The sequence below is a fragment of the Moschus berezovskii genome, chromosome 2, assembly GCF_049115385.1.
Source record: "Moschus berezovskii isolate FMDL1 chromosome 2, NW_MosBer_1.0, whole genome shotgun sequence".
NCBI classification, from domain to species: domain Eukaryota; kingdom Metazoa; phylum Chordata; class Mammalia; order Artiodactyla; family Moschidae; genus Moschus; species Moschus berezovskii.
This window is the reverse complement of record NC_142461.1, coordinates 107,071,575-107,081,992: the sequence shown is the minus strand read 5'-3', so window position 1 is coordinate 107,081,992 and position 10,418 is coordinate 107,071,575. Positions and strand designations below refer to the sequence as shown.

At 43.7% G+C, this 10,418-nt stretch overlaps 1 protein-coding gene across 1 annotated transcript in view; it reads left to right on the top strand.

Annotated features, from left to right (window-relative positions):
* Positions 1 to 3,226: 3,226 nt before the first annotated feature.
* The window catches only part of GRB14 (growth factor receptor bound protein 14), a 127,263-nt gene continuing 120,071 nt past the window's right edge, over positions 3,227 to 10,418 (top strand). The window contains exons 1-2 of the mRNA XM_055397921.2: positions 3,227 to 3,546; positions 4,797 to 4,929. Of these exons, the coding sequence (XP_055253896.2) occupies positions 3,356 to 3,546; positions 4,797 to 4,929 (324 nt within the window). The 5' untranslated portion in view covers positions 3,227 to 3,355. The remainder of the gene's footprint in view (positions 3,547 to 4,796; positions 4,930 to 10,418) is intronic.

Genomic DNA, 10,418 nt, shown 5'->3' with positions numbered 1-10,418 from the left:
GCAACAGTACCAAAACAATCCAAAGCTGGAAATAACCCAGATGCTCATCAGTAGTAGAATGACTACATAAATTGTGGTATTTACATACAATTGAAGAGTTGGAAAAACTAGAGAAACTTGTAAAAGCATGGAAGAATAAACAAAATAAATGAAAGCATGGAAGCACATAGTAAACAATGGGTAAAGGGAACCACCAAGCCAAGCGCAAAAGGGTCCGACGGCATGATTCCATTTACATAAAGGTCCAAACCAGACAACCTACTCTATTGTGAGTAGAGATGGATATTTATGGTTAAACTATGAGTTTCCTACTCTATTGTGAGTAGAGATGGATATTTATGGTTAAACTATGAGTTTACTATGATTACTCGGAAAATCTGGATTGGAGGGCGGTGCTTTGGGATGACTGACAATAATGCATTTCATCATCTGGCATCAGTGTTTGGCCCATGATAAACCATCAAACAGTTCTGTTTGTGACCTTCTTTTCTGTACATGGGCTATCTTTCCCAATATAAAGGGTTAAGCAATTTGATTGGTTGAGAAAGGGAGAGAACAAAGCAAAGAGGTCACATTTTCCTTACGGGTAGGAAGGCTAGGATCCCTGGAGAGAGACCAAGGGGCAGAAAAGGCTTACTGTGGGGGAGGGGCCAGGAGACAAACTGCTTCCTTAGGCATTTTACAGGCTGGAGTCAAAAATGAACAGCCGCTAGGGGAGGACTGGCTCTGTGGTGACAAGGTATCTGCTTTACTGTTTCAGATATCTTCATTAGTTATGGGGAGGAAAATCTCTTTTGAACTTCCCTTTTCACAGAAAAATGCCCCTGTATTCTCTTAGGCTGTACTAGGTCTCATAGTATTCTGCACCTTTTATATTGCATAGTTCTTTATTCAGAATCTTTTTTTTTTAAATCTCTTGGATACAAAAGCTAGTTCTTTTGTTGGCTTGCTTCAAAAATGTGAATGAGGGAACTGTATCATTCTTGATATAGATCCTTAAGGTGTCTGGGAGTAAATTCAATATTTAACGTCAATCTACAAGACAGAACTATTTAAATTCTCATTCCTCAGAGATTTGTTCTTTTCCTTTTTGCCCCCCATTACTACAGGTATAACAAGTTTTACTCATGGGGGTTAGAGAAGGAGTATAAAGCCTGCAAATGGATACTCCCTGGATTTCCACTAAATGAGAAAATGCCCAGAGAGGGGAGACACAATTGAGATCTCATTCCAACCAATGAATATTCTTTCCTGAGGTTAAAAATTTATGCTGGTAAGTGGAGCAGTATACATCACTGGGAAATAGAGTTTCCAGTGATTCCAAAGATACAGTTTCCACCTACTCTTTTCTCTGGCAAGAAAAGACAGCCTGCTCCCTCTTTCTCTGTATGAGACAGAAAGACAAAGAGAGAGTTGTTGAGTAGGGAGGGGACAAACCTCAGCCACTGATTCACTCTCCTGTTAGAATGTTCAAACTATATCATTTTCAGAAAGGAGCGATGGCTGCCTACAGGACTTTTGGATGAAAATAGGAATGGTTGATGATGATGATGAAGAAAATATATTTCTTTATGTCTTCAGCTCAAGTTATCTGCAAATACATGCCTTTTTTTTTTTTTTTTGCTGGAAAGATTTCAACATCTGTATGTTTTTACATTAAACTCCCTTGAAATCCACATAGAATCCAGACCATCCTTCAGGGAATAGGATGTGAATGAGGGCTTTGCCTGGCACACAGCACCAATATGTTAGCTATCATCATGATCAGTATTACTTATTTCATCCCTCAGGGGAACTACCATTTGGTCTGGGCTTAGCCAATGCATTGCATAAAGTGTCCTGGAGACCACTCGATGTGTAACCCAGGTCAATACTGCTATTTATTGGGTTTTAATTTTGACATGAGCAAACCTTGGATTCTGTAAGCTCTTTGACTCAAAATTTTGTGCCTCTGTGAAGTACTACAGATTTCTCACAGGCTGGGGATTAGCAAACCCTGGGTGTCGGCAGTGGTTGGTGCCATGGTGTGTGTGTGTGTGTGTGTGTGTTGGGGTGAGGGGGGACACACAGATATGGAGCAGGGGGTTTGCCAGTTTCTTTAGAAGGCAGTGTTTGCCTTTCCCTGGGCAGAGGTTGTGAAGGTTAAGAAAACCTGGTTAACAGAAGCCAGGGACAGATGTTACCTAATTTGGTCAAAGAACAAAGAGTGTATAAAACATTTGGAAATCCCGAACAGTGCACTGGGATGGTGCATTTATTGGAAGAGCAGAAACAGATTTACCACCCAGAATTCAGAGTAGGGCGACTGCATCTCAGGTGAGCATAATGTAATTACCACGTCAAACAGTCTGGATTTGGGGCATGGAATCTTTTGGGTTGGAAGCTTCACTGCGCTACTTCATTAGCCCCGTCTTGTACCAGGTACTCCATGATTTTGAGCCTCAATTCCCTTATCTGTAAAACGGGGTAAACATCTAATTTATGAGGCCGTTGTGAGGTGGAACGGGACTAGGCAGTGTGGGGACTCATCGGATGAGAGCTGCTCTTATCAGAAGAAAATGAATACTTTCCCTAATTCCTCAGACGTCAGGTTTACTCATACCTTACTCAGAATCCTCAAACATCTCAGCAGTTTTCGGCACCGACTGTACCGCCTGTTCCCCGTCCACCCCTTCTCCCTCGCCGGTGTCCTCAGCTGCGGAGTGAGAGCAAGAAGAGGCACGTGGGGGAAAGACTGGGGCAAAGCTGGTCCCCCGCGCTCCCGGCACGGTGGGCCTGTCATGGCGGCCCAGCGACAGCCCTCCGCTAGCAGCGCTCGAAAAATGAGGAGGTCTCGGGGGTCAGGGCTGCCCAGACCCCTGCCCCGCCTGCGCCCGGCCGGGCGCGCCCCGAGGGAGCGCCCGATCACACGGATGCCGCCTCCCGCGACGCGGACCCGCCCCGACCTCGGGCTCAGCCGCGCGCTCCGGCGCCCACCTGGGGAGCCGGCGGCCCGAGCCGCGGGAGCCGGCAGCCAGGCCCCGGCGCGGGCGGCGCGGCCCCCCGCCAGCGCCCCCCAGCGCCCCCGGCCGCCCGCGGGCCCGCCCCGCGCCCTCCCCGCCCGCCCCGCGCCGCGGCCCCCGCCCGCCGCCCCGCCCCTCTCCCCACCCTCCTCCTCCGCCCCCTCCCCTCCCCCGCCGCCTCGCCTGCCGCTCGGCCGAGCGTCTGAGCCGCCCGGGGCCAGAGCGCAGGCGGCCGGGCCACCGCACCTGCAGCGCGCTGGGCTGCCCACCCGGCTCCTCGCCGCCCGCCGCCCGCCCTCCCTCTCCCCCCGCGCCGGGTCTCCCATGACGCCCGAGCCCCCCGGCCGGCGACAATGACCACTTCCCTGCAAGATGGGCAGAGCGCCGCGGGGCGGGCGGCTGCCCGGGACTCGCCGCCCGCCGCCCAGGTGTGCGGCGCTGCCCAGGGGAGGGGCGACGCCCGCGACCTGGCGCCGGCCCCCTGGCTGCACGCGCGGGCGCTGCTGCCCGCTCCGGACGCGACCCGCGGCTGTGCGGCGGACAGGTAGGCTGCCCTCGGAGGGCGCGGGGGAGTGTCCTGGGTTGGCAGCCGGCGAGGGGTGAGGAGGCGGTCCTAGGGGGTGAGCCATGTGCCCAGAGCTGGGCCAAGTTTGAGAAAGTCTCTGAAGACAATTCCCTTTGAGCCGGCTCCTACCGGATGGGCAGGACATTGCGATCTCCCAGCGCCTTATAAATAGCATCACCGTTTCATTGAGAGCTCCGGGTCGCTCTCGCCTCTGCCCATCGGTGTGAACTAGGAGGCCAAGCTCCAGGCTGACCACCCTTCTTCCTTCTCTACTGCGTTAAAAAACAAAAAAACCCCTTTCATATATTTTAAAAAATCAGAATAAATCAGTTCGCCTCCCACATGGAGTCTTAGAGCGGCCCTGGAGAGGCAAAGTACGGATTGACATTTGAGCAGTCTAGCTGTTCAGCAGGAAAGAATAGAGGCTTTAAAGTGTTTCCCAATCTCCATAGCATTCAGCCCTACGTGCCTGTAGAATTCACAATTTCACACATACTTTAGGAAAGAAAAAGGCTGCAACAATACAAAAATCTGTAGTCCTTTATATTCATACATTTAAATGGTGTCTTTTTTTTCCTTCAGATTTTCAAAGTGCTTCAACTTCACTGAAGTTAAAATTACTCTGCAGTGGACCGAAGTACATTAATACTAGCAAGTTCTATTCCCTTAACCTCCTCAAAAACTCTGCCTTGCAGTTTAGTATCTATAAGCACTTGAAAAATCAACAGACTGTGTGTGGGCCACATTGTGAATGAAATTTGAAGTGAGATGAACCACAGCTATAATTAATAAACCATAACTTTCAAAAGTAATTAGTAGAATAGAATAGGGATGAATTCACTAAATGTTTATAGACTGTCAATTTAGTGGATGCAAAACAATGTCTAACTCCTCAGGATGATTTTTACTTCAATAATTCTGTAGTCTGAATGTCAGTTTCAGGAAAATTATCAGAAGTGCTGGAAATGGGGCTTCCAGGCCTGGTGATTTTTTTTTTTTTAAAGGCCAAAAGAAAAGAAAGAAAGAAAGGAATGCAAAAGGAGATTGATTTATATCAATTGACATGTTTTATTCTGACCCACAGAAAGTACACCACAGAACTTTCCTGTATACTTTACATTAGTATTGTCACAGAGTGGGGCATTTTGGCCTTAACTTTTTAATCCTTACAGCAATTATATTTTACATTCCGTTTTATGTAAATTACATCCTATGTTCTCTCGGTGTAGGAGAAAAAAGAAAGATCTTGATGTTCTGGAAATGCCATCTATTCCAAACCCTTTTCCTGAGCTATGCTGCTCTCCATTTACATCTGTGTTGTCAGCAGGCCTGTTTCCCAAAGCAAATTCAAGGAAAAAACAGGTATGCATTTAAAAATGTTCTAACTAAAAAAATCTTAGAAGTTCTATATCCATATAATCTTTAAGATACTCAATAACTTACAATATTAGCAAAAGATTAGCATGGCCTATTTTAAATAACTATTAACTGACATAGTTCTTTGCCATTAGTTTCCTTTAGGGTCTCACTTTTCACATCTGTATAGTGGGGACATTGAAACATACTCCTCAGGCTTTTGGAATGGATTAAATGAAAGAATATATGTGAAGTACAGAGCCTAGGAGCTATTATTATTCACATTGTAAGTGGGGAGTTATATATGATAACAATTGATCAATTTTAACTCAGAAATTGGAAGAGCGGGTAGTGATTTAGAGTTAGAAGGGAATTGACCACTTCCTTTAATACCTTCTTTAATCTTTCATATTTTCAACCCAAGCCAACCTTATTTACTAAAGGAAATTGATAATGGTGAATCTGTGGCGAAAGGTAAATGGAGTTCTGGACTCCATAGGTTTTCTTTCACTTCAGCGAATCCCTCAGTTTAGACGTTTCTGACTACAGAAGGCAGATGACTTGTAAGTGATGATTAGCTTATGGACTTAATTTTTATGATTTTCTGTCAAGTTTCTAGTTTGGAGCTGACTTGAGCAATTAAACTTCAAGAACCAAGCAGCTGTGGGGAGATGCATCACAACTATATATTAAAAAAAAAAAAAAGTGTTTCCTGGGTTAATCCCATCTCTTCTGAATATACTTATTCCAGTCTTGAATCAGCAAACAAAGAGAAGCTTCACTAAGGGAGATGTACCTTGTTCTTGCAAGGGTTGTTTGTAGTCGCTAAGTCGTGTCCGACTCTTTGTGACCCCATGTACAACAAACAGCACACCAGGCTACCCTGTCTTTTACTATTTCCCAGAATTTGCTCAAACCCATGGCCACTGGGGGCTTCCTTAATAGCTCAGTTGGTAAAGAATCCACCTGCAGTGCAAGAGACCCCAGTTCAATTCCTGGGTTGGGAAGATCCCCTGGAGAAGGGATAGGCTACCCACTTCAGTATTCTTGGGCTTCCCTGTGCCTCAATTGGTAAACAATCCACCTGCAATGTGACAGACCTGGATTCGATCCCTGGGTTGGGAAGATCCCCTGGAGAAGGGAACGGCTAGCTACTCCAGTATTCTGGCCTGGAGAAAACAGTTCCACAGACTGTTTAGTCCATGGGGTCGCAAAGACTCGGACACAACTGAGTGACTTTCACATACATACACATACATGTCCATTGACTTGGTGATGCCATCCAACCATCCAACTATCTGCCCACTTCTGCCCCCATATGCCATCCTCTGCTGCCCCTTTCAGAAGATTGAAGATTTTGCCTTCAATCTTTCCCAGCATCAGGGTCTTTTCCGGTGAGTCTTTTCTTTGCATCCGATGGCCAAAGCATTGGAGCTTCAGCTTCAGCATCAGTCTTTCCAGTGAATATTCAGGGTTGATTTCCTTTAGGATTGACTAGTTTGATCTCCTTGCTGTTCAAGGGACTCTCAAGGGTCTTCTCCAGCACCACAGTTTGAAAGTATCAATTCTTCAGTGTCTAGCCTTCTTTATGGTCCAACTCTCACATCCTGATATGATTACTGGAAAAACCATAGCTTTGACTATGCAGACCTGTGTCAGCAAAGTGATGTCTCTGGTTTTTAATATGCTATCTAGGTTTGTCATAGCTTTTCTTCCAAGGATAGAAGCAACAAATTTAAACAGTCAGATGCTTGCCATAAGGAGAGGGTTAATGAAAAGAGAGAAGATGGTTGATTATTTTTCCCCGCTATTGTTCTCTTTCCTGTTTTCTGCACTTTTACTATCTGTGATGGCTTCAGTAATGTGTGTTTGGGTTAAGATATAAGATGGGAATATGGATGATAGATTTGTTTGTGTATCATAGTAATGGAAAAATTGATTTTTTTCCAAAGCAGGGGACATGAGTTCTATCTGACTGGGGAACTAAGATCCCACATACTGTGTAGTACAGCCACAAAATAAAAGAAAAAAATAATTAAATTAAAAAGGGTGTTTATCAAAAGTTAGGGCTAGGTTAAGCATTAGGAGATGAACAGAGGAAAGGAAGAAGCGGGAGAAAGGCCTGGGTTTACTCTGGCTTTAAATTCGTGATTGAACACTGGGAGAAAGCCTGTGTCTACCAGATGAGTCGAAGGGGCAGGGTTTCTTTTGAACAAAGAGAGAATAAACATCTTATGATTAGGTTAATAGAGGAAGAAAACAGAGAAAGAGAGTGGGTGTACGTGTCAGGGTCAAGTCAGAGTGTGGCCCAAGTGTGGGTAGTCGCCATCCAGAGTAGAACATCTGATTCTGCATGACAGTATTTCTCCAGATCTGGCTCAGCAGATTGGCAAAGTGGGAGAAGGGTGCTACGCTGTGCTTTACTCCGACCAGTTCCCTACTTAGGCCTTTATGTCCTGTCCCACAGTGACCTTCAGCGAGAGCCCTGCACCCACACAGACAGCTGTGCTGTGACCCGAGCAGAGTTCTGGCCTGAATCCTAGGGACCAGTCCCAAGGGTACTCCAATCGGAGAAGTGCCCTCCCTGCTCATCTCTTCCTTGGTGCCAAGAGTTGGGATTTCCATGACGAGAAGGGTGTCCTAGAGCTGGGCAAGAAGGCTCCTTTGTGCGTTCTTTTATTTTGGCTGTGCCTGGTCTTCGTTGCAGCCTGTGGGATCTTTGTTGAGGAGCACGGGCTTTCTCTAGTTGCAGCACACAAGGGCTTCTCTTGTTGCTGCAGAGGGACTTTTCCTTGAGGTGCGGAGGCCTCTCATTGTGGGGCATGGGCTTTAGAGTGCTCAGACTCAGAAGTTGTGGCTTGAGGGCTCTCTAGTTGTGGGATCTTAGTTTCCTGACCAGGGATTGAACCTACATCACCTGCATTGCAAAGTGGATCTTAGCTACTGGATCACTAGGGCAGGGTTTCCAGGTGGCACTAGTGGTAAAGAACCTGCCTGCCAATGCAGGAGCCATAAGAGATGTGGGTTCGATCCCTGTATTGGGAAGATCCCCTGGAGGAGGGCATGGCGGCTCACTCCAATATTCTTTCCTGGAGAATCCAATGGACAGAAGAGCCTGGTTGGCTACTGTCCACTGGGTCGCAAAGAGTTGGACACGACTGAAGTGACTTAACACAGGGACTGCCAGGGAAATCTCTTGCATTCTTTTTGTTCTCTTTTCTGCACCTAGACTTTGCTTTTAGAACTGATCCTTTTTTTTTATTCTTTTCTATATGCTTAGTTCTTTGGAATGAGGGAGATTTTGGGGACAGATGGACTCTATGGCAGTAACTCCCCCAAGCTCTTTGTGACACGGTTTACCCCTTTACAAGATGATATTTCAGGCCCAATTATCTCTGACCTTCAGTTGAGATGATGTACTAGGTTTCTATTGACTATTGTTTATGGCTGAAAACATCATAAGACACGATGTCTCATTTCTTTATAGTCTTTCTTTGATTTGTTTTGTTTAACCATTCCAGTCATTTTAGCAATTCTTTTCCCCCCATAGAAAAAGTGAAGAATTGCACTTGTTACTCAGAAATAAATGACCAGAAAGTTTGAAAGAATCCAGACTGGCAATGTTAAATCTCATGTGGCCTTTCAAAACCACAGTCAAAAACCATTTTACAGGCCATAGATACTTTTTTTGTTTTTTACAATTTGCGATGTCTACATAATGCATGAGTGGAAAAATGAACTGATGCCACAAATAGAATATGCTGTATCTCTTTGTGCAAATAAAATGTCTCAAAGTATACAGTACTATATGCTTTCAATATTTTTATTTTAAAATAAGAACTAGATTGGGATAGAATCTGGATTCTTTATTCTTCCCCCCAACCTTTTTTAAAAATAATAATAGCTGGGTATATTTCTTCAATAAATTTGCCAATAAAGCAGATTTAAAGTGTGCCCTCCATATACATGATCCAGAAAAGTTACTTGCAATTTAAATTTTATATGAAAAGTCACTTATGAATTTAGGTATCTTTCTCTTTTTCTATTTCTGATTAAAATTTACCAGGAAATCATACCTGAGCACTTATTATTTGAAGAAAGGGAAAAAATATCTTTAGCCTTTGCAAAAGAATCAGTTCTTTTCTCAAGTTTGCCTACCCCCAGGTTATTTTTGTACTTGGACTCAGTTTATGTAGTTGCTCTGGCTCATTGCTTTCTAGGACTGTGTAGGATAACTAATTCAAAATAAAGCCACTGAAGATTTTAAAGATAAAAAATCAGCTGTGAGAAACAGTGTCATGGAAGTTTCAAGCTGGAAGAAATCTTTGAGACAAGCTGGTGAAACAGTCTCCTACAGATAAGTAAGTTGAGGCAAAGAAATGTTATGTAGCTGATGTTATCACAGCTAGATCCTGAAAATTGGATTTCTTGAAGCATAGACAGCCCCCTTTTAAGGAACATACAGTATCCACAGAAACTGAGAACTGTAAGAATAGCAAAGTAATAAACCTGTATCAGTTGTTGGTAGTTATAACTCTCCCCATAATACAAAAGCTGAGGCAGCAAATGCTGTTTGTTGATATCCACCTAAAGATCTGGATTCCTTTTTCTTTTTCTTTCCTTGACTATAGCAGTCTTTTTGTGTTTTCTTCCCTCTCTAGCTTTCTTCTCTGTCTTCTCCCTAAAACTGATACGAAAAATCTATCAAATCATTGGCCTACATCAAGTAAGTTTTATCAGTGTTATTAATAAGTGGATTTCATGTGTAGTTTACAGTCCACAGGCACACTGAGGCCAGGAAGTTTATCTGTCATCCACATCATAAGATTTTCTTTTAAAGAAGTACAAAACTCAGAAGTGATTTGTCCATGCTTCCACAGTTTAGATAAAGGGAAATCAAAAAGTGTCATTTCTGTATGTGTTTGTCCCTCTCCACACTATTTCTGGTCTATTTTATATTGAATTAAACCTTTTTGTATATTTTAGTAAAATAAAAATATCTTCCAAATAATTAAAAAAATTCTTTTCCATATGCTCTGCCTTTGATTTTTGTTTTCTTCTCATATGTCCAGGACTATCAAGTTCACCTCTGTCCCCAATGAAAGGGTCTCTGATATCATTCCTTCATGATGTCATTAGTGATTTTAATTTGTGCAGTGCTAAACCTGTATGTGTGGTTCTTATGTGGCTGCTGCATTATCCAAATTTACATATTCATTTCTCCAATATACATAGAAGAAGAAGCAAAGAACTCTACTCCCCATTCTCATTTTCCAGATTTAGCAGTTATCAAGATTTTGTCTCATTTATTTCAGCTATTCTTTTTTTGAAATTTTTATTGTATTTGTTGAAGCACAATAAATTACTTTAAAAAAAAGTAAATTCTGGATATCCTGTCATTGTATCCCTACCTAGTTTTGTATGCACTGCTGAAAACTACATTTTCTTATTTAACCAACAGGCCATTGTTCCCTAACAAAAATAAAAATTCCTTG